General features: G+C 35.0%; 3 protein-coding genes across 9 annotated transcripts in view; 1 reads left to right on the forward strand and 2 right to left on the reverse strand.

The window, feature by feature from the left end:
- The window catches only part of LOC113495258, a 286,477-nt gene extending 275,654 nt beyond the window's left edge, over positions 1-10,823 (reverse strand). Inside the window, exon 1 of the mRNA XM_026873896.1 lies at positions 10,808-10,823. The gene's annotated coding sequence lies outside the window, so the exon portion shown is untranslated. The remainder of the gene's footprint in view (positions 1-10,807) is intronic.
- A 1,081-nt stretch (positions 10,824-11,904) lies between these two features.
- LOC113495260 (asparagine synthetase [glutamine-hydrolyzing]) lies at positions 11,905-19,281 on the reverse strand. Its single transcript, XM_026873898.1, has 2 exons — positions 19,185-19,281; positions 11,905-14,427 (listed from the first exon to the last, which is right to left on the reverse strand). Exon 2 carries the CDS (start codon positions 14,418-14,420, stop codon positions 12,762-12,764), a length of 1,659 nt encoding a protein of 552 aa, XP_026729699.1. The 5' UTR covers positions 14,421-14,427; positions 19,185-19,281; the 3' UTR covers positions 11,905-12,761.
- Positions 17,896-24,493, forward strand: LOC113495261 (von Willebrand factor D and EGF domain-containing protein-like). 7 transcript variants are annotated; one of them, XM_026873899.1, is made up of 8 exons: positions 19,375-21,582; positions 21,704-21,984; positions 22,101-22,210; positions 22,399-22,522; positions 22,604-22,674; positions 22,751-23,851; positions 23,982-24,106; positions 24,264-24,493. In XM_026873899.1, the coding sequence occupies exons 3-8, from the start codon at positions 22,116-22,118 to the stop codon at positions 24,308-24,310; spliced, it is 1,563 nt and encodes a 520-aa protein (XP_026729700.1). In that variant the 5' UTR covers positions 19,375-21,582; positions 21,704-21,984; positions 22,101-22,115; the 3' UTR covers positions 24,311-24,493. The 7 variants fall into 7 exon arrangements, with proteins under 7 accessions (XP_026729706.1, XP_026729700.1, XP_026729701.1 ...); XM_026873900.1 differs by having other exon boundaries at positions 19,375-20,311; XM_026873901.1 differs by having other exon boundaries at positions 19,375-20,311; positions 21,776-21,984.
- Positions 24,494-25,141: the final 648 nt, after the last annotated feature.

The following is a 25,141-nucleotide window of genomic DNA, read 5'->3' on the forward strand; positions in this document are numbered from 1 at the left end:
TATAATCGTGGTATAATTGAACAAAGGCAGTTCCTTAATTTAAAATTTATGTACTCGTACATCATATTATTGTGCATAAAGCAGGCCAACACTTCAGCATAAAAATGAAATCACAGATTTGATCAGTATAGCTCACGGGAAGAAACAACAAAGAACTTATAAATAAAGACTTCATTTTACTTTCAATCAAGATATTTAAGTATTTTATCGAGCACGCCCGTCTGTCTTCCTCCTATTTGCATAGTTATACGTTTAAGACAACGCCGGATATTGAAAAACCAAGGATACACGTGGTTGAGCAACAAAAGTAACGGATATTAACACCGCGATCGAACACAACCCTTTACTGAACATCCAGCCTACCACCAACTCGTAAAAAAGTGAGTTTAAGACTGTTGGATCTGTCAAAGCGAGACGGAGCGCTACATGGCGTATAGCTTCATCTCTTTCCCACAATAGCAACAAGTTTTCGTTAACGGTTAGTGGTAGGAGGCTTCAACTTAAGTAATCCATTATCCTGTTAATGAAACTCTTTATAGAATTACTCAGGAACGTTATATGTATAAGTTTGATGAGAAAGTTGGAGTTTGAGTCGAATCAATTATGAACAAGTTGTTTTAAACGGAGCTGCCGCGAGGTGGGGAGATTGTTGCGGCCTGATTCTAGATAAGCGATTGTTGTTCACATATTGATATATTAAGTAATGACAAGATTAAGATGTTATTAAGATGTTTAGGGAAGTCATTTTATAATGCGACAGGAGATCGAGCACTTCTGCATTTATTTTCAATGGACATAATCCTAAGTATGGCTAAATGTTTATTCTTTCACGCAAAAAACACTGGACGGATTTGTACGATATTTGGTACACAGATAGTTTATAAAATGAATGAAGACATCATTTTCAATTTGTAGCAGGCGGCCGCTCAAAACTGCCAGTAGAATATATAAAAGTTTATTAGTTATGGAACATCATGGTGTGGATCGGGATACTAAGCGTAGAACTACTGTTCCGCAGAGCTTCCGATAAGGAAGACTACAAGAAGATAGCTAACCTCCCCTAATGGAAGAGGCATCGATAGAAGAATTCATAATTTAAAAATACCACCAACAAATAATTACCAACGTTACTTTTAACGATAGATCTTGTTTCCCATCAAAAAAACTCGCAAGCATAGATCTGCGTATAAACACACAACCCCATATATAAAATAATATCACCGGCAGAAGTATGCGTTTATAGAGTGCATCGTTTCATAACATAACATCTCAACAAACACACCTGTATGAATGAATAAAATAAGAAAATTCCGTGCGAAAACGTTCCCACGCCGAATATTTAAAATTTCACGATCCCCAGTAGCGAGGAGAGCGGGCCGCTTAATCAAAAATAACGCAGCAACAAAATTCAATAAGAGCGACTCATAAAACACGTTAAAATGAAAAATATTAAATTCCAGAGACAAAAAAAATATGTATTATTCGTTTCGCGAGGGTACATAAATAATTTAATTTTTAGCGTGAAAAGTTTTTAAGGAAATCGCAAGACTTCACCGGGCCGATGTGTGCGACGCGGTGGAATAAATCAGTACTTTAAAAAATAATACACGTTTTATCACGTTCTGAGTGTTCACTTCAGCCTGTATTATGAAGTCTTCAAGTAAAACTGTCGTTATTGAGGAAGCAAGAAGGTGCATTGCATCACGTCGACGTTTCGGTTCAACAACGCCGACATTCCCGTTTTAAGGATCTCACAGTACAGGGAGAAACTCTTTATGCCTTCGAGGTGACTTAACTGGCACCCGTTAAAGAAGGAATGTAAATTAAAGTATCTTAACACTCACCTGTGTACGACACTATATTACGTTGATAGATAAAACCTCCATATTTTATTTAAGTGTCGAGTTTAACTGCGGTGTTTAAATAAAACGCGCAATAATTGAAACGGAATTTAACTTCGTGGATCTTTTATGGGAACGTTTTTGTAAACAAGTCTATAAAGTTAATATGCTGAATGACTGCAGTTATAACTTTTAAAATATTGCGGTTCACTTATAGTAACACCCGTTAAACGCAAGTCGGACTTGCGGCACTGGGGCTTCAGTACAGATAGGCAAAAGAAAATTACTGGTCCATCAAATTTATTACAATAGCTTAACCTCGATGTTTATGGTCGCTGTAGTTTCAATCAAAAAACGATTCAATACAAACGACTAATCATTAATGGCTTAAGTAAATTATTTATTCAAAACTTTGAACTTTCTTTTATATTTTAAAAGGAATATAATATCGAAAGACCATAAATTTTTCCGTCCAAATAAAATAACTTTGAACTATGAATAACTACGAGTAAATGTATAAATTGATTTACATTTCAAACGCAGCAAGTGGACTTAAACGGCAAAGCTGTTTATTTTACCACCTCAAGCAATAGCTCCATTCCAAAGGATATTCAAACATGTGCAAAGTGACCTGGGGGCCTATCACCATATTATCTTTAAGTAATATTATTGTGCTAGTAGAAGCGTGATAACGCAATGCACGACTTGTGCCTTTTTTTAAAAAAGAACAGTCTCGCTCTAAAAGAAAGTGTCATGCTATACCTCTAGGTCTGTATGCATTCGTTTAACCGTTAAACCGCTTTATATTATTATTTTTTTTTCAAAGAAATGAACGCTAATTGACTTTCAACGATAATCTGAATAATAGGTATTTATATAGCCAAAGTAATAGTGTGATATTTTGAATTTTGAATAATTTATGAAAAAGACGCCAGTTTATGTATGATAAACTAAATTAAAAATTCCCGCCTAAAAACAGCCCCAATTCCGTTTTATATTGACTCATATAAAGAATCATCCCGTTCATACCTTGTTAAAAATATACTTTAAAACATGAAATTCAAGTAAATGAATAACTTCATTATTGCTCAAAAAATGTAAGCACCATCATCTAACTTACCATAACTCAAACGCAATGAATACTAAAAGGGAAAGGGCCACTTAAAACCGTAAAATAATTCCTATGGCTATGTTCCCCTAAACGGGCAAAGGCAATGAACATAAATATTTTAATTTTTCACAGCGCCAGTGTTGCAAGCTAATAAAATAACGGATTGTGGTTACACGGAAAAATAAATTATTAGAACTGGCGACTTCGTAACGTTTCGTGGTAGGACTTTTATTATTCGTGTCGCGTGTTTTTGTGTTATTACCAACTGTATTTATGGTACACAATATAATTGTACTAAGATTTTAAATGCTTCATTATTTTTTTCAAACTACGTCTCAGACTGATGAGTTTCTTTCTATATGAATTTCAGTATCATAAATGTTGAACAAATTTTACCAATTGTCAAGATTTATTAACCACTAGCTGTTGCCCGCGACTTCGTTCACGTGGTTAGAATTTTCCCCGTTTTTTCCACATTTTCCATTGTATCTTCGCTCCTATTAGTCGCAGCGTGATGTTATATAGCCTATAGCGTTCCCTGATAAATGGTCTATTCAACACTAAAATATTTTCTCAATTCGAACCAGTAGTTCCTGAGATTAGCGCGTTCAAACAAACAAGCAAACTCTTCAGCTTTATATATTAGTATAGATTACAGATTTTAAAAATGTAAATTAAACACACTTGCCAGTAAACAATTTAACTAATCCTATGAATTATTTGCGACGGAACAGCGACGGAATCTTAGGCTTAAATATGTCAACATTAAACCTGTGCATTGCATTAAATATTTAGCAAAACGCGTGGGACCCAGCCACATCGGCTTCCGTGAGCTTCCATGAGTTCACTTACCATACAACAACAAGGTGCTTGTACCATGTAGTGAATACAATGTCTAATATTCATAACAGATTCTGAGATGTGGGAGATATGGTTGAATAATCTTTAACACTGTTAGCGGCTGTTTGAGGAGGCATGGTGTGTCACAGATGAACGTATAAAAATTAAGGATAGCGGATAGCCGACTATTATAAGCTACTTCGCAAAATTGTAAGCGAGTTGCTTGTTTCAATGAAATATGTACCTAATAAGTGCCTATACCTTGGGAAGGTAAAGTGGCTATTGGTCATGGCAAGCTTTCTACGCATACCTCCTACATATTTGATTGTCAACAAGATGCATTAGCAATTTATTGTCAGTGCATCTTAATATCTCTTCTCTGGTCACATATATTATATTATCACAGTACGATAAATTATTATGTACGCAAATAAGGTATATTTAAGGCATTTGCCTTTTGTATTCTCGTAATAAATACGCAGTTAAACATTTTCAAGACTCCAATTACAAACGTGATATCAAAAGAGAACTAGTATTAAAAGCTAAATCTAGAGCGCAATAATCTTTGAATTTACATACAAAGATGACACCGACATACATATTTATCAGAAAATTCGTACATACCATATTAGATTCGCGTCGACGGCCTAATATAGGACAAAGTAAGGTTAGACCTGTTTGTTCGGAATGTATATTTTTTGGGACAAAACGGCAACATATGGTGGGCGGGCGAACATTTTAAACAATTACGACACGGACCCGAGATGTAAAAATATAGAAACAAAACTGTGTCTGGGTAAATGTTTAATTTTATTTATACTTCAAAAATATGTATTTCTTTTTTTGGATGTAATTGAGACTTTAAATAAACTGCAAATTCAAATAGTGGCTAAGCTTCATCTTTGACAGTCGCTATGGGAAGTTAGAGCAAGAAAGCCTGACAACCAGTCTAGCTAAGGTGTATTGTGTTATGCAGGTAACTGGGTTGAGGAGGTCCGAGGGGCAGTCGTTCGTTGTAAAGCACAAGCTGCAACCGGCTAGCCGAAAAGCAGACCCCAACAAAGATGTAAAAAGGCTAGGCTGTTGACGCGTCTTTAAATTCAATTACGAATACATAATTATGTTTTGTAAAATGTACTTACAATGATACACTAGGGATGGGATAATACGTATTTATAGTTATTTAGAAAAAATGATTTCCACCATAACCTATATACGCAAATAAAAAGTACGGTTTTTGTACAAAACTATAAATGAAAAGAAACTTCGAGACACAGAATACATGACTATGTTTCTTTGTGAAGTTCGAACATTCCACCAAAAAAAGTAAGTGAAAGTATGTGTGTGGACACTGTCTGATCGTCGTTACGAAAGACTTGACAAAATTATGTTGAACACTTCGTAAATAAATAGGTTATAGGTGAGTATGTAAGTATAATAAAAGGCTTGCAAATTAAACAGCAATCATGTTAACTGTGAATAAATATTAGGATCAGTAATACGAGTATTGTATATTACTTTAGGGTACAATTAGCTGAATATTGTCTTTAAACTTTTGCTGAAAAGACATATCTGCTACTTAACAAGAATTTATGAGAATTATTTATAATAATTATTATTTATAATAATTTTTATTTACATATTACACATAATTATAAATATACTTAGACATGTAATTATTATAAATAATAATTATTATTTATAATAGTTTTTATTTATAAAAATTATTATTTATAATAATAATTGTATCCCTCACAAAATTAGTAACTTTGCTATGCATACCTACTCTCAAATCTTCGACATATGAATGTTAATTGCTCGTCTACTGTTAGTCATTAACGCGTTTTGTGTCGCGCCAGCTGAAGCTTTGCCAACCTTTTAAAGGGATTAAAATATTTGCCTCGTGTGGTGATATTAATATACCAAACTTTAGTCTAAGACTACCACTTAACACTTGATTGATTGCTACTTCTAAGAGAGCTATATAGGTATTGAAAAGGATAATGGAAGGCTGAAATTGATCATACTATAGGCGATCTTTGTCCCTTAAGAGTCCAGCAATATAGCAATATTGACATACATTTAGTCGATTGCGAAAACTTTCGTAAAAAAAATAACTTTTATTTTTCAAGTGCAAAAAAAACATAACTCCAAGAAAAAGATGACGATGTTGCCTTTAACATAAATATTTTATCTTTTTCTTTCATAATCCGTATGCATTCCGTAACGTGTTTAGTAGAAAACAGAAGAACTTACTAATCTTATAAAAACTTATGTCAGTTTTAGTAAAGAGGTCGTTCTCAAGTTTCAAGTTACAAACTCACGACAAAATTACAAGAAAAAAGCTCACTCTTCTTAATTAGCTCAGACGTTCTTTGACTATCCTTATTTAAAACCTGCCTCGAGTAATCAGTGTCAAAGATTTTCAAATAAAAACCGTATCGAAAGTTTTAAAACGATATTTTACACGCGGTGTTAATGAGCGTACTAATGCGCGTGAATATAGGTTAATGTTATGTTTAACACATAATTAATCTTGTGACAGCATTACGTGCTTCATTTTAACATTTTGTGTTGTGTTACACTTAAGTCTAGTTAATTTCATACGAAGTCTGTTGTTAAAGAAGTTGTTATTATACTGGCATGCATCGGGTATAGAAGGACAGAAATTCCTGGCTTAATTCGATCTGGTGCTTGTCTATAATCAGGACATTTTCACCAAGTTACTTTGTGGGTGTGGGTAGAACGAAGGAGGATGAAAGAAAGGAAGCTAAGAAAGAAAGCTAGACAAACATTCTTCTCTTTAAATATACGAAGTTTGAAATGGATTGAATCTCACGTCTTTCTCTTTATGAAAAAGATCAAATGAAATTATTTGATAGACGTTTTGCCGCAGTCGAATCATGTAAACGGTTTTGCGGGGCATGTAATTTAGTATTGTAATATAAGAGAAATAAAGACTTTGAATTGAATTGAATTGAATTGAACATAACATTACCGCTAGTGGCACTATCAAAGGAATAGGCAACAACTTACTCAAATCGCCAGTTTGAGACAACTGCAAATGAATTAAAACGTAACAAATATGAATAACAAGATTAATCCATGATAGTATAACGACACAACAAAAGAAAGATATAAAAATGGAAAATAGTTGCATATCGAAATAAAAAAGCAAAAGAACAAAACACGTCAATTATTTTTATATGTCTATTTGCAAACACACAATCAAAACCTTATACAGACTAGGTTTTAAGTTTTAAGTGGGTATCACTGTTTCACATCATGTCATTAGCAGTTAGCAACAAACCACATTTACATAATACACTAAAATGTTTAGTCTTAATCACTTGCGTGCGGCAAAACAATCACTAATAGGTGTGCTTAATGACAAAACATGCGGTTAGCGAATACTATGGGCTCCTAACATCTGATCCTTGCCGGATGGCAGTTTCAGCAGTATGAAAAGTCATATCATACGTACCAACGTGACTTTTTCAGAGTTATATGTACTTTTTTAATTATTCCAAGACACTATGCGCACTGACAAACGATAAACATCGTGAGAAAATGAGAAGATTTATGGGCCAGTATTATTAGTACATTCTATAATTAAATATACTCAGAATGAGACGTTGGAATAAAATATGCATAATGCGTTCTAAAAAAAATATAAAATAAATACCAGATAAATCCAACATTTGTACATCCCAAATTGGCTTGAAACAAAATTTCTGCGTTAACTCCGTAGGTCTAGAATCGACTCACACACATACATTAAACGTATTCTCAAAAAGTTTATAAATAGCGTTGGAGGTGAAACACATTTCTCACGCATTTATTACACAAGTTTTTGTGTCCCTCGTGTGTAAGTCGAAACATCGGTTAGAGTCGAATTTTCCAAGCTATCCCGCCGAGGGTGTTTCATAGAACATCAATCTACAGTGCGCCTGACAGTTATATGCGTGTATTATATTTATTTCTCTTATTTAAGATCATATATTTGAATTACAAGTCTAGACTTGTTCTGTTTGTTTCTTATTTTATCTTAATTAAGATCATTTATTCATCGATTCATCTTAATAAATAAGGCTTTTGTGAAATTAATACCAGACGTCGAGAAAGTAAGAATTAAAAAATGTAAAATATTATCAGTTAAATATTATTTATGGATGCGACAGGTTATCGACGGAGGAGAATACCAAAACAAAGGGAGGTCTATACCCAACAGTGACTATATTATGAATATTTAAGGTTAGCGATAACAATGATGTTTTATATGTCCCAAAATACGACAGGAAAATTTATATATTTTTTTAATGTCGACAAAAAATAATTAACTGTTCAATGCCCATGGCCACGTCATCGAAAAAAGAATTGATAGTGGCAAAAAAAAAAGTTGGATGAATAGCCAATATCGCGGCCAAAAAAAAATGGCACAGCTCGTTCCATAAAACAGTTTCAAAATGTCGGTCAGTGAATACGACATATGGTTTACGAGCAAGCCAGGTGTCGCCTGGGTTACGGTGGCGATATAAAATTGATCTAATCTTCGTAACGCGGTGAAACGTTCGCGTAAAACCTTACAGGTTGCTTCGGTCCTACTTATTAGTACTGAGATGGGTTTACAAAGACTACAAAAGATTTAATGAATGACATAAAATGTATGAAATCTTGTAATGTAGTAAAAAACAGATTTTATTTAATCTGACAACAAGGGCTCTTCATTTAATTTAAGAGAAGATTCAGAGTTTTAGATCTAAGCTAAAACCTAAGTTTAAAAAGGGTAGAAAGTAAATTTGCCAGTTCTTAGACAGAAAATAAATTTACCTGTTAGTAAAAATAATACATGAGACTTACGTAAAATTTTTCGCAATGATTTATTTTCTCGTTCCAATTGTTCCGAATAATGTTCGACAACTATTCGGCAGCGCGATAGAGCCGAATTCCTAGCGGAAGAAAACTCAAGATACTCCAAGAGCACGGTCACAAAATAAATATCAATATCATTCAATCAAAGATATGTATATAAAAAAAACATATATTAAGGGTAAAGCTTTGAATGAAAATACGCGTGCTGTGTTCACGGGCATTTTTTTTTCAAAGAATATTTACCTCAGATGTCCGATTTACTGTAAATGAACATTTACCCGCCACTGCCGTACCCAAGCTGCAACAAAGCATATTTGATAGAGGCAAAGACCGAAATCGAAGCCGAATCGTAAAATATAAATATTATATACAATTACAATACAATTTACTTAATAAAAAACAATTATATAATTATATTAAATAATAATAAAGCATAAATCCAATAGGTAAACCAAAAACAACCCAAAATATAAAGTTTTTTTTCAATAACCAATAAATAAACGATAAATTTGTGATAAAAACTAAAAAAGGTAGAGTATTTTTTACCAATGTTCGTTTATGAATTTAATTAAAGCGTTGATATTTTCAGCACGCTTTATTAAATTTCCTGCTAAAGCCGCAGTTTAATAAATATTTAGTGCAGTACCTCATTTTTGAAGCAATGTTTTCGTTTCCACGTAATCATTCCACGAGTATACTTTTAATCAAATAAATGCAAAAATGACAAATTGTAAAATAAAATGCGATTTGTTAAAAAGAAACGGTCTCCCGGCCTAACAATCCAGGTGGCAGGATATCAGTTAAAATACGTGGCAGTTTTAATTACGCCGGTCTATCGGCATTCCGGTCGGCATCCGACACCGGATTGCTTCCGACCTTTATAGGAATCCGTTCCATTAGCTCGGGAACTTGCCGGATTCTTTAGTGAGACCCGTCTTCACCGATTCCATGTTGAATTCTGTTCATTTTCTTATTAACGCGTCGTACAATGATTTCTTTGATTAGCTAATATTGACATTCATTTGATTTTTTTCTTGTTAGTTAATTACTGACTTGTATAACGAAAAATAAACATGATAATATGAACATTATCGCTAGGTTCCATATTATTTGTATCCAAAAAGCAAATAGGTACTAGTCGTAAAAATAATTGGAACAGTAGATAAGAACACATTATTGTACCTAGCTAATATTTAGGTATGCTCTATTTATGTTGCTTGCTAGACTTGTTCAAATCCTTTCATCAAAATACATACCAAATTCGCCTAAAACAGTTTCAGATTCACGGCAAGTAGATATGAATTATATTTTTCGTACTTAAATATTAAAAACTGGTCAAGTGTCTTCGTCTCGGGATAGTGAGATTACCTCCAAACAAGCTAAAAAGCAATAAGTAATTTATTTCTCGTCAAATTTACCCACCTTATTAACCATTGTTCACGCAAAAAACCACCTCGATTTTATGTTCCTTTCGGATCATTTACGTTCTTCTTTCGATATTTTTATTAAGTATAACTAGTTACTATCTACCCACACACAGACTCTTACAATAGGTACATCGGTAGCCATCTAAATCTCAATAGCAAATTACATCGTAACTTAACTCTATTTAAGACTACTTTCTAAGAAGCTTATTGTTTAAAAGTTTAAATCCATTAAAGACTGTTGATTAATGCTTTAGTCACGTGACAGGTAAAGTTTAGTAAATTAAATTACGATTGTTAGGTAAATTCTGAATGTTTTTCGCGTTGCAAATTACGCAGTTATTTTGAAATGCCAGGGTTGTTGATTATTTAATTTAGTTAGGACTTAAAAGCAAAAAATATGAGAAACTGTTACCTGCAGGGCGACAGGATTTCTCTTCGGATACAGACATCTCTTACAAGAACACGATAAAGTGTACAATGAAACACAATGAAATGAAGGCTATACGCTTTTTACTAAAATGGAATTTATTTTCTCTCGATTCCGAAAATCTTGATTCCTGATGTCATCCTTCATAACCATTGAGGTTATCAAATAATTAAGCACATAGTTTTAATTTTAAATATCCAGCCATCATAAGATTTTATGCCAGTATCTAAATGTTTATAGCTACACTTCACCCATAAACGGAAAAAAATATCTAAGAATCGGTACTTACAAAAAGTTCGTTGTTAACAATTCCAACTGCGACGTTCGATTTTGTTTTTTTTTTAATGCTCACCATAGACTAAACATATGGTAAAACGAGCGATTGCTTGAATCTTGTCAACTTGGACACCAACCTCTTTCTCCAATCTCTAATGTGGAGTAACCTACTCCTTGCAGAATAAACTCGATAACTATTCTATGATAATCTATACTTCTATATAGGTACTTATACTTATACTTATATATATATATACTTATATACTTATACTTATACTATACTAATATATAAAGCTGAAGAGTTTGTTTGTTAGTTTGAACGCGCTAATCTCAGGAACTACTGGTTCAAATTGATAAAATCTTTTTGTGTTGAATAGACCATTCATCGAGGAAGGTTTAAGGCTATATACCATCACGCTGCTACTAATAGGAGCGAAGATACAATGGAAAATGTGGAAAAAACAGGGCAGTTATAAATCACAACTTAAATCTTCTAACCACGCGGACGAATTGGCGGGCAACAGCTAGTAATATATATATCTGCTTAATTATACACGCAAGTAAATAGTTGCACTTAAAATAATGTACGCACGCAACTATATCGTTAACAGCCTTTATAAATTACAATGCATAAAACAAAATATACCAAAGATAAACAAAAAGCACTTATTTTGCGAGTATGGGTACAAAAGTTAGACGAAGTTATTTTTATCAATTAAATCAATTCATCACATTTTCTCAAATTTTGTGCAAAAGGCGCAATTTGAAAAACGCCTAATCGTAAAATAAATAGTCAATGATTATATTTGTATACAAAAAGTATTGACATGAGACTGTATTATGTTATACCTATATTTGCAAATGTAATGTAAAAGGTCAAAAGCCTATAGCCATTTATTTTACTTTGCTTAACGAAGTACTATTGGGAATTTCGACAGAAAAGCTATTAATACAGACCCCCGTTGGGAATCAAATCCTCAACCCTTAGGGTACAATTTAATTGATCAGTGAATACTTTTTGTTAACAAATTGCTAAAAATGTCGTATATTTGTACAACTTTATCTCCAGCGACACTTGTAAATCGAGTGTTGTTGAAAAGTAAAACACTATTTATCTTCAAAATATTTTTATTAGAACTCACAGCTTACATATAAGTAAATAATACTCCATTATTCAGATCACAAAATCGAATTTTTTATTATGCAAGTTAAACAACAATTATAATCTGCTTCAGAAAAGGTAACGATACTCTCAGTATTCCCTAATATAACATCACAATGGTTCAAAAAAAACTTATAACACAAAAACAACCAATAAAATGCATTTTCCGTTAAAAGATAGAGGGGCTGATTATGAAATCTTGATACCATCATAGACCGAGTCTAAGAAAAGCATGTCACGTATCAAACGTCAAAGTACAAAGTATCAGGAGGGCATAATAAAGTTCCAGCAGGGACGTCATATTTTCTTTATTTTTGGACATGAAATGCAAGACGGCTTAAACTGCATTAAAATTCAACACTTACATAGAAGTAAAATTAACAAAAATTGTGTATTAAATACACTTAAACTATGAACAACAAAACAAGTGCTTAAAGCACTAACAATCATTATCTTAGAGGTAATTTCTCTTTACTTTAATACCAAAGGGGGTCTCCAAATCGTCCAGGGAATAATGAGAGCTAACTTCCACGGAACGCCGCAAGTCAATTATTGGAGTTAACACACTTTGCTAGACTTGAATTGTAAGTTACGTAGAAATAAGTAACGTACATAGAAATCAAGATAGCGGAACACGGGTACTGTAATTACTCAGTATTTGCAACTAAAATGAAAAAAAAATGTTAATGAGAGATTTTATAATTTTTGTGCTTAATATGATAGGTAAAATTGACTTAAACTTATAGCAAGAGCTTTGCTCTTTTAAGCGATTATCGCATTAAGAATGTCAAAAATAAGGATTTATTTAGTTAGCCTTGTAATGTTGTATAAATCTGGCAGAAGGATCTGTAACCCCCGCTACCCATTTGGGCATCCAGTAGTACGGAGTGAACACATGTTGACCCGGATACGATTTCTCGAAAATGTATCGATAATATTTAGACTCCGCTGTTGTTGGCTGTACACCTGGATATATCACGTTCTCTTCTATAGACCGCTCAGCTATCACCTCTCCGATGATAGTGAACAATGACTTCTTAACAGACGCAACTCCGTCGCTAAAGGCCTCTTTATGACGCCACAAAATAGTATCCGGCAACAAGCCACTGTTAGCAAAGCTACTCCTCAACAAATGCTTTTCAATACCGTTCTGTGGTTGCCTTAGTTTCGGATCTACGCTCAGGTAGTGGTTGGTAAATTGAATATCTAAGAATGGGACTCGCAGCTCCAAACTGAACGCACTTGTCGTCCTATCAGCACGGAGGCCATCGTACAAGTAAATGTCTGAGAGCAAACGCAAGCTCTCCTCGTGTGCAATATTCTCTGAAGGCGCGTCTCTAAAGTAAATGTAGCCTTGTGCCAATTCATCTGCACCTTCCCCACTGAAAACCACAGTAGTGTTTGTCTTTTCCTTAATATACTTCGAGAGCAAGTACATAGGCAAACTGGCGCGTATCGTTGTGATATCAAAGGTTTCCAAATGATAAATAACGTTGTCTAAAGCTTCCTTTACATCGTTCTCATCAAATTGCACTTCATGATGCTCTGTACCTAAATGATCCGCAACTGATCGCGCAGCAACTAAATCAGGAGAGTCACCCATTCCTATGGCGAATGTTTGTATTTTGTACGGCAAGTTGTGTTTTTTAGCAAGTTTTACTACCAAAGCGGCAATGAGCGATGAATCCAAGCCACCGCTGAGAAGACATCCGATACGCCTGTCGGACATCAATCTCTTTTCGCACGCAGCTTCTAAAAGTCGCGCCGTTTTTTCTTCTATACTCTTGCCATCTAACTCTGCTTCAGGGACGTATGGCAGGAAGTTAGGCGGCATACCAGGCGACGTGTATCGTTCGATAAAATCAAGTTTTACTTTACCGTCGTCTAATATACTCCATTGCGCGTAATGGCCTGGCGGAAATTGTCTTAACGTTGAACTGCCGCTGCCGTTCTGTTTTAACTTAATCAGACCCTTGCCTTCTGAGGAGATACCTAAGACACCCCTTTCCTCATCCCAATATTCGAAAAGTGGGCGCACCCCGTAAGGATCCCGAGCGACACAGACTTTTCTCTTCTCACCATCGACTAGACAAAATGCAAATACGCCGTCAAGGTTTTTAACGGTTTTCTGGAAGCCAAAGTTGTGATAAAGGTGGGTTATAGCTTCCACATCACATTTAGTTTCATACGGGAATTTGTGTTGCGCCTGCAAACGCTTGCAGTTATAAATTTCTCCGTTACAAATTAAGTTTGTGCGAGGATAAAGATGCAATCTCATGGGTTGCATGCCATGTAATCCGTCAACGATAGCCAATCGTCGGAAACCGAATATCGCAAATGGTTCCCGAGCGTCAGCCTCGAACCTCCATGCGTCAGGTCCACGGTGACGGATCGTTAAGAAGCTTTCCGTACAGAGTGGACATAAATCTTCACTGCCGCCAAATAATGCCCAGATTCCGCACATTTTGGATCTGAAATTAAACAGAATAACTACATTTACTATTGATACAGTTACATTAATTTCTTAGACCAGTATAAAATATGTCGCAAATATGGAAAAGTTCTAGTTGCCCAAAAACACAAACAAGATTCAGACAAATGCGCCCTTACTGTGTTAATGCCCCGGTTTACGAACAAATATCATTAAGCAAATTCCCTGTCATTACCTTGTCAACACAAAACAGTTGAGAATGCCTGGTAACGGGTATCAAATTACTAAGTCAATGGGCAGGAAATTATTCAAGGCTTTTACCTACTTTTTTAACGACGTATTAACTGTAAAAAGGCTAGGAAAAGTTTAAATGAAGTCCTGTACACTAGCTAATAAACTAACTTCGAGAGGAGTTGCAAAGCCTGCTTTTTGCTAGTGGAACAAGTTTATAGATTTCAACATTAATAGTGAAGTAAAAACTGATAGCGGATAGTTTAACGGGTACAGCGATAGGTGATCAATAAATAGCTATTTTTTGCGAGTAGCTAAACTTAGTAGATGAGCTGGAACTTTCACTGACACTATCAAATATTTATTAACTGTTGAATAATCAAATAATAATGACTCAATAAAAACTTTAAGTATTATATGGGTAATTGGATACTAATGAGAAAGTTCTCATCATTCGTAATACTTACTTTAACATTTAATTAAGACGAAACCCACGCAACTGCTCTTAGTTTAATAATTATTATAGTATTATAGTTACAATTTCAGGACCGGTAATCAAATACGTCTGTTAAAATCTCTCTAAAGATCTTGGGGTCGTACAAATAGACAAAAAGGGAATTACAAAGACGATAATATCCAAAGATTCTAAAATCATCTTAATCAAGAAACTGGCAAGACTTACAAACCCTCAACCACGAAATCCAAGCGTGCGTTAGTTTTACAATGAACAGGGTACCGATAACTTATTGAGTTAATTAAGCAAGCGAATTTAACTTGAAACTTGAACCATTAACGAGAGCATTAGGCTGCGGATGAGTCAACTAAGTCTAACTTACTAAACGATTTTAAAACATTGATTCAGTGCAAGTAAGCAAACTAAGATTCTAGTTTCGAACTCAAAACTTTAATCAACGTATATTGATAATGATTGAATCGCTCTATAATTAAAAGTATATAGAATGGTCACTTCATTCAATCTATTTGACCTAACTACTGAGCCATTTTGGGAATGTGTTTACCGTACTGATTTGAACGAATCATGCCGCTAATTAGTACTATTTGTAAGACTAAGCTCTATATAGAGTATCCAGTACATTGTTATAGTACCCATTCATTTAGAGAATTGGTTTGTAACTCTAACTAAAACTATAAGGAATTATTGCATAACACTTAAAAACTTTTGAATTAATCATTGAGTGTCAAGCGCGTTTGACACTCAATTCCCAGAACAGCGTGAGAACAGCCGTCAAATCAAACAATCCATCAACAAATAATTGACAGAGACTTGCTCACCAACAAATCTCATCCAATTCTCTGATAATAAATCTGAAACAACAATAACGTCGAATCTCCATACTAAACTTAAATTGCCAATTCTAAATTCATCACGGATTATTATTTAAGCAACAAATCTATTAATCTGAGCCTACGGGAGTGGAATACATAAATCAATTAACCCTGACAAGACGGGCCGTGTTGAGGCCGCCAGCCCATTTCGGGGACCAGTACCCTATTTTGGCGACACCGTTCCCCAGGGGCGTCGAATCGTCTCCGGTTTAATTCAAATATTACTTGTGGAATTGAAGTGTCGGTTGGGCCACTAGATTCGGGAGTTAAATACGTCGAAATTCTATTATCAAATTGGGTTACACTCGGCCACGAGCGTTGATTTGAATGGGAGTGGTGCAAAAATTATCTGAAGTGTTTTTTTAATAAGTTTTACATTTAACGTTAAGTTTTAAAGATAATAATTTGTCTTTAATTATTCTTGGTGTTTAATAACTTCCTACTAATAAAAAGTAATGTCTTAGGAACATCCGGAAATGGACCGAGATAGCAAGCGTAGCAGAGCTGTGATCGCTAACCTACACTAGTTGGAGAGGCACCGCTAGAAGAAGAACCAAACATTATATTACGGGTTCAATCAATAACCAAGCGCATCGACATTAATCAAGACCATAAAACGACTGTGTAATATTGCAAAATAAAAACCGTAACAAAATTATAAACATTATCAATATCAAAAAGGAAAAATGAAAATGTTAAACAAGGATTAATTGGATTTGGATAAGATCATAAATCATTTAAAAATTAAATACAAGAGATATCCAAGAACAAACATTTCGCGTTATAGAAGAGCTAATCTAATTGCATTATCCGACGGACACGGCGTAAAGTACAAAACAGACTAATTTAATATATTAATTAGGTCACAGGACTAGATGTCTGGCGCTGGCGACATGGCACGACGTCGAGCTCCGGCGACACGTGTCCAGCAACATTTGTCTTCTAATAAATACCAGATTTACATTTGATTAAATTCTCAGTATCAAATTACAATGAAGCCAGTTTGGAGCGGAATTATCTTAGGCTAAGATAAGAAATGATCGCTGACAGAAAGCGAAGCAGAATTGTCTACACGTGTTTAAACAATCGACGATTTACTGTACTATATTACACAGACACAAACATACAACGTACAATTTCTATTTGTGGGTCAATACTACTGTCACTATTTATGAAAATTAACGCGCTATCTACAAGCTAATTAGAAAGAACTGATTATAATTTAGTACTTTCTGCAACCTAGTCTAATTTTAGTACGAACAAAACATTACGTAGCAAAAGCTAAAATTATTATTTCTGCTTGATAAATAATGATTGGCAGCGAACCAAACGTTTGGTTAACTAAACGTAATCGGGGACTTCCCCTAAGCTTTCGATGAGCGGTAGTAAGTGGCTGATGTAACACGTATTGCATCATTATCATCCACTTTTAAATAGACACACAAGCGAAATCCAAGTATGGCTTAAAGCCAGTTTCTTTACGTAACAATTCTAAAGCGCTTCTTTTCGTGAAAGCAATTCAAAACATTCGACTTATTGAAAGGCTTTGATCTACAGTATTAACAATTTTATAGTAATAACCAACATTAATGTACTAGATAGTTCGCATTGAAATTAAGAGTTTAGGAAAAATAATGAAACGTTTTAAGTTCGAAACATCTAAACAACAAACCTTCGAAAATTTTACATAGTAATAAAATTAAATTATGAATTGAGTAGCCGTTTATTGATAAGAAATTCGACAAACTGCGACATTCCAGCATTCTACAAATCGAAATAAGCAACGAACGTGTACGAAATATGATGCGGATGCGTTAAATCGATTTGTCAACCCGACGCAACTGCACCAGCAGCAACTGCAGTTGTGATAATGCTTCGGCGTTGTTTTCTTTTTTTTACTGAAGCTAGTAAATAAAGACAGACCTATATTTTGTGGGTCAAAGCATAATGATTTGTGAACCTTGCTATACACAGGTGTGTGTTGTGTGTTCAGGTTTAGTCAGTAAGAGTGAGACATTACCCGATTCCTACCCAAAGGAACTGGGAGCCAACGAGCATTTCCCGCCAAACCAAAACGAAGGGCTATATTTTGTGGACCAATAAAAACCAAAACGGCATTTTAAACGCTGTCTGCGAGTGTCCTGGCAAATTAAATAAAAAATCATACTACTAATAAGTATAACCACGTAAAAGGTTTTCGGCAGCATTATACTGCCTTATTTTCAGACGAAGTCGGGTAAAGAGACTTGATTAGCTGGACATAAAATATGAGCTCTAAGTAAGAGTAACGATAACATTCGTACGAAAGTGAAATTATCTAGTTCAGGTACTGCTAAGTTCATCATACAGATGTTTTAAATGTAAATTCCCGCTTATGACGTCAATAAAAATTTCCCGCTAAAAACCATGATGCACACGCGTCACGTAATTTTCAAGGCAAATACTTTAATTTATTATCTTTAAATATCGATTGATAAATTAAAGCCGATAAAAACAGCCGAGAGAAATGAATGAAAGTGTCTGACCTATAAATTGCCCCTGAACAAACAATGCCCACACAGTGCTAGTGTCTGAACTACAATGAAAAGCATGATGCAACAAATGCAAGGCGTTTCAGTATGTACCACAATACTGTTTTATAATATAATATAATGTTTAAAAATATATTTACAAATAATTTAAACTAATATATGAATCAAACTGCGAGACTTTGAATAGAAAGTAGTTTAAAAATAATTTTATCTTTAGCCTATTTCTTATTCTGTAGAATTGTTTGTTATAAAAATTAGAATAAGCGAAATTTTAAACTTTGATTTGTAAATAAAACCTGCGGCTGTTTGTTACTAGGTTGATATATAACATTTTACAGATTACAGAGCATTGTTGTTATGGGTTGTAACTGAAGCATACATACACAAAAAATAATTTAAATGAGAAGAGCGTCGTGTTCACGCAATATTGTGGGCAAATGTAATAACTTAATACTCTAATAGATGCCGCTACTGGTTATTAGCGCTGTTTCCGAGGCTTTACAAGGCTCATTTTGATTTATTAACGTATTTAAATGATTGTGTGGATAGCTAATTCAAAATTAATATGTATATTTTCGTAATTATGCTATGAAGACATACATTTTTAACCTAACTTCTGAGGTATATATGCTGAATAAATGTTAATATTGACCTTATAGCAAGATAGTAGATATTTAAAAGTACTCACATTTTTTTAATACACGTTACGAGCTAATAAATTAGCGAATAACACTAACACGTAGACTAATCGGCTTTTTCTATGTAGCACGCTGCCGCTCGCTGCTGTCTCGTTTGACAGTTCCACTAGACAATGTGTCAAACGTAACCAAAGTATACAACTTTGGCTCACGGTCTTTTTGCTTCGTATTATTTTAAAAGCATAGATATTTATATAAAAAATGTTTACGTTACGTTATGTATAAAAACAATGTAAAAATGGATTTTTAGTGTATTAAATTGCTATCCACATAATTATGTTCCTATGAAATAACTGCAAAGAATTTATCATAACCGGGCGCGGCGGAATAAACGATGAAATAATAATAAGTTAGTGTACTCTTATACTAGTAATATTTTTATGGATTTTCCACATATTACACATATTATGAATTGAGTGGAACGTTTGACGTTTTTGGTCTAATATGGTATCGCTGACTTATTATGCAATTATTAGCTGGGTTGTATTTACCAACTCCAATGACTTTTTATGCTGTTATTATATGTGAGACTGCTGTAGTGCTTTCATCTCTTGTACCATATTATGAGCAAATAAAGATATTTGTTTTGAGCAGTTGCAACTGTTAACACGCGGGGATCGAACGCGCAACACATCGCGATCAGTGAAGGTTTTGGCGGGGTGACCTCGACTATTCGGCTATTCGCCTATCCGTGCAGTCAAATATTATTATTCTAATAATTCCAAGTTCTGGTTGCAAGCTCAGAATTTTTCACCTTTCAGTGATGGTTGAAAAAAAACCCTGTAACTAAAACTAGCTACCTAGATCTTAAAAAATAAAAAGAAGTTGGATTGAACGAGCAACTAATCATACCTATCTGTTTTAAATTGTCTGTCCATACGTATACCTACTAAACAATAAAAGTACATTTAGATGGATAGACATTGGAAACTAGAACTTCCTTCTGTACCCGTATATTCTATCGAAGTTAAAAGAAAAACAAACCCACACTTGTAAAAAAGGAGGCAAACAACTGAAGTTCGGCAAGTTTACTGTCAGATGGGGGTAGTGATGTGTGAACGACGAAAACTGTCCCCCGGGGACGCCGGACGTGCATTGCTGCGGTAGATAAATACAGGTACAATAATAATAGAATTTACTGTAAACAGGATTTCGATAATAGGGATACATTGGGATATGAGGACAAATGATTAGGTTTTTGTTGTTTTATGGAGTCTTGCACAGGACATATAATTTATTTTTGAGATGCCCTGTTTCGAAAGTTGCTATAGCTAAGCTCATCGAAGAACTAGTCGCTTACTTATTCACTTACTTACCTATTTGGTATGATATACTTGAATTGCAATTAGCATTAGGCACTTGTATTTTAATTAATGTAAGACGAAATTTTTACCAAAGTTCACTAGGAACCTAATTCCGTTTTCAGTATCTCATTAATTATTTTTCGACACGATGTAATCACAGCTTTATTACCACGGAGGCTTGTCAACAGACCGACATCGCAAACACGCGTATACAAGATAATTAGTTTTATGCAAATAAGTTCAGAGGTCCGTGTAGGAGTGATTTCTGTCATCGACATCTAGTTAAGCCGCTTAGAAGTTCCTAACATGACCAGTTTTATTATAACTCTGTGGATACTATTTGGAATACCTTCGAATCTAGGTTGGACTGGTATTTAGGTACAGGCAGCCTTTTTTTACACAAACGTGGTTTTTGTTCAATAAATTAATAAGTAATTATTGAAAGAGCATACCTAAGTCAATTACTTTCCATAATTGTATTATCAAAAACCTTTAATGCCAAGAACGAAACTTGCCTCTTCAAGAAACCGATTAGTAGCATGTTCTGTAAAGACATAGGCGCACTACAGCCTATTATTTCAGCCTCTTGCATTTTTAAAGTTGGTACTACAGCACTTTAAACGTTCGGTATACCGGTCGGTTTCGGGAAAGGCTGTAAGCAACTGATTGGCATATTGTTTCTGTTTCATGAGTGATTTCGGCCAGGAAATTGATTAACCAATGTTTTTTAAATAAAATTTATTACCTACCTACTTACTTAATTGGTTTTCAGCTGTAGGTATGTGCTGTTCAGTAAGATGGCCGTGTATGGCAGTTGTTTTTAGATTTTTAATAATTTAAGGACTCTTTGTCTGATTCTCTCATTAACGACTGAGACTTGTTATCGATTTTTTACTGTTCTATATCTACTGACCTCGACAAAAGCGCTAAAAATGCAGTTTGCTCAGAGATTTCTGTAATGGTGAACTAAGCTTTACACAATTGACGTCAGGTTTAAAATAACATAGATTAGAAGATACAAAACAAAAGCGCTAGCAAATTAGGGTCACGTACAAAATCCAAAAACAAAACGTGTCATTTTCCTGTAAGTACCGTCAGGTAGATATTATTTTAAGATCTTTTATTTAGTTGTCTACCATTGAACTTATCTTTTTTCTTTTCAAAAAGGTCTTTCTCTCATTAAGGTGTTTAATCCTTGTGTCCAGGGTGGTTTCAGAATCATTCAATTCATATGCTCAACGACACCTAGACTCAGGACAATTTCGTGGATCACACAGATGCTTGTCCGACGCAGGGATCGAAACCACGACACGTCGCACTCCGTGGGTTTGGCGTGGTGACCTTAACCACTCAGCTATACGTGCAGTCATTATCTCTAAACAACACACAACAACTCTAACAGTAGCTGTGCGCGACTGTATCTATTGACTATAATATTTACTTTTGGGACACCTCATGTTTAAAGTAGATGGGTAATTTATGATCGGTAGGTAAAATATGTTTATAATTCAATATTTAGTACTTTATTTGTTATCTAGTCGGTCCCTGAGTTAAACTGCTCTAAGTTTACTCTATCTTGACTTGTATTTAATTGTTTCTTAGAATTGCGACATCAAAATGATCTATAGAGTAGTTATAATTTGGAGCGTTTCGGTCTTCGTATTCGATCAATTTAGACAGGTTAAAAGTCAAGTATGTGAGAAAACAGAAATGTAAGTAAAATACCATTTATTTTTTAGAAATACGTCATAATGACCCCTCTATTTCCTCTTGATTACCTTTCCGGTCAGCCGTGATAAGTAAAAAGTAAATGAAATTACCAGTAGACACAAATAGACCAAAATATTATTTTGTATAATGTAGAATTCTACGTAAACAAATCGTTCTACAAAACCAACAGGGTTTATCAAACCATCCCTGAGACCTACCAGTATACATATATGGAAGCTTACGAAAAGGACTTCTGTCTCTTTTGGTGCACTGACACGAGAGTGGCCACGGCAATCGGAACTAGAAATGTTAAGGTAGGTGCGCCAGAGGGTAGCTTATATAACTTTGTTCAAATGCAAGTCGTATTTGTAACGAAATATTTTAAATATTTTCAGAAATTGTTTCCAAAGCAAATTAATGTTTGCTGCGAAGGTTATGTCACAGACGATGAAATTGTTGGTAACGGGTAAGGCATCAACAATGAACCCATTCCTTAAATCCGCTAAACTGAGACGATAATCACTTACCACTTATAATTTCAGACTCCACTGTAAACCATATTGTACGCCTACCTGCAGTAATGGTTACTGCAAATCTCCTGGAGTGTGTGCTTGTAACCCAGGGTACGTGCCCGACATGTTTGATCCATACAACTGCATACCTCTATGCATTAAGGGATGCGACCACGGCACTTGTGTTGCACCAAATACTTGCTCATGTAACTCAGGGTACAATCTGGTAAATGATATTTGCGAGCCAGTGTGCGATGAGCCCTGCTACAATGGAACCTGCATAGCGCCAAACACCTGCCAATGCTACCCTGGATACAAAATGTCAGATAACAAAACATGTGAACCGTATTGCTCTAGTTACACGGCTAGTGGTGAATGCGTAATCACTTTAACCTGTGTACCAGGCTGGACCAAGGTAATAAAAGGCGCTGTTGAAGTGTGCGAGCCATTGTGCACCGAGCTTTGCGAAAACGGTATTTGTATTGAACCAGATAAATGTGAGTGTTTAAAAGGATACGTAAAAATAGCAAGCAACCGTTGTGATCCCGTCTGTTCGTCCGGGTGTCTTCATGGCAGCTGTATTGGTCCTGAAACTTGTGTTTGCGATCCTGGGTGGTACAGAAAGGAGTCAAGTGGCGCATGCCAAGCACACTGCGACTACAAATGTGGGAATGGAACATGCAGTGGCCCGAATGTTTGTGAGTGCTTTCCGGGGTTCAAACTTGATGAAGGAGTTACTGATCAAGTGGACACGGCGACTCCAATGTGTGTCCCCGTTTGTGATAGTTGTGAGGGTTCGTGTGTTGCTCCAGGAGTATGTGTATGTGAATATCCTCTAGAAACTGTGTTAGTCGCGGCGGATGGTGGCCCGTGTAACTGTACGGAAAATTGTTCTGATGACGAGACCAAGTGTGAGAGAACAATATGTGTAGAGTCAACTACTGAACATGTCATTTCTACTGAGTCTACTACAGATCAACGTTTTGAAGAGACAACAGTGTTACATGATGTTCTTAGTACGACTGATATTGTAAGCGTTACAACTGTTACCGATAATGCAGACTACGAGAGATCAACAGAAGAAAATGAGGGCAATGATTATGATGAAATTAAGATTGAGGAGGCATCTTGGTAAGTATTTCACCAAAAACAAAAGAAACCCTCGTATTCCATGGCATGAGTAGGTTACCTGAGTGAGTAGGGTACCTATTTAAATTATCGAATGTCATACAAAAAATTCTATATAAACTTCGGTTTACAGGTCAAAACCTTACTGGTTCTACGCAATCGGATCGACACTTGTTTTGATCATGCTGATAGTTGCTGCTGCTGCATTGTATAGGAAAAAGTATTCTAAAGTGCTAGATAGAAACCTATCTACACAATGTAAGTATACAGTATCTAATGAGTAACACTAGCACCGAAATAAAATAGTACGGAACAAAACTTTTTTTTAATTTAAAAGTTGTATATGATTCTCCATTGATTTTCCTACCGTTTTTAATTCGCTTATGTTCAAAAATATGTTTTGTTTCTGTTTCAGGTAATGACGTATCTACGGTGCATTACAAAAAGAAAACCACCGCGTAAATATTCAGTGCCACTAGTACCTATGTATATATGTAGTTAGAGAGGGCCATGTGAGATACTTGGTTTAGATTAGTTTTACCAAAAATTTTATACCAAATAAACTTATCTATTATTTCTGTGTCTGACACGTACATATTTTGAGAATTTTCTTATCGAAATTAAGAGTAAATTATGTTAAAAACACGTGGTAGTTTTACTTTTTTTATCCTGATACTATAAATTGGCCTGCTTATGTTGTCTTCGGCGACTCTTTACATAAAGAGAAGTCATTCTGTCTACTAATCCAGTTAAAATCCTACTTTTCAAGTCTTCAGTCAGGCCTTTAACTCGTACAGACTGTGAATAAAGTACCTATACGCAGTAGCCTTACAGCGCTCTGCCCGTACAGTTCAATAACTTCTCAGGGCGCTGCACGCTGATGAGGGTACCACGATATTGCAGTGCCTCAAGCGTGTTTGCTGTGGCGCACGTTGTGCTGCTCCCCTTGGACGCGTGCGTGGTTGCTCCAACGGCATCCTGAAGGTGTAACAAGGTGTACATGTAGTCAGACAACTTTATGTTATTTTTATATTTTATGCCATGTTTTGATTTTACGGGCCAAATGACTTATTTATATTTGTTTTTGTGTTTTTTTTTCATAAACCATATTAGGATAAACCTGCTAAAATAAACTTATTGTCTGAAAATAAATATGTCTTAATAAAAAGTAAAAATACTAAAGAAAAGTGAAAAGATTTTCCATCGTGCTCCAAAGAAAAATTGGATATATATGCCCTTGACCGCTCTTATCTATTAAGAGCAGACTCCACATTTTATCACCTATACCTAATT

Source organism: Trichoplusia ni, chromosome 6 (genome assembly GCF_003590095.1).
Source record: "Trichoplusia ni isolate ovarian cell line Hi5 chromosome 6, tn1, whole genome shotgun sequence".
Classification (NCBI taxonomy): domain Eukaryota; kingdom Metazoa; phylum Arthropoda; class Insecta; order Lepidoptera; family Noctuidae; genus Trichoplusia; species Trichoplusia ni.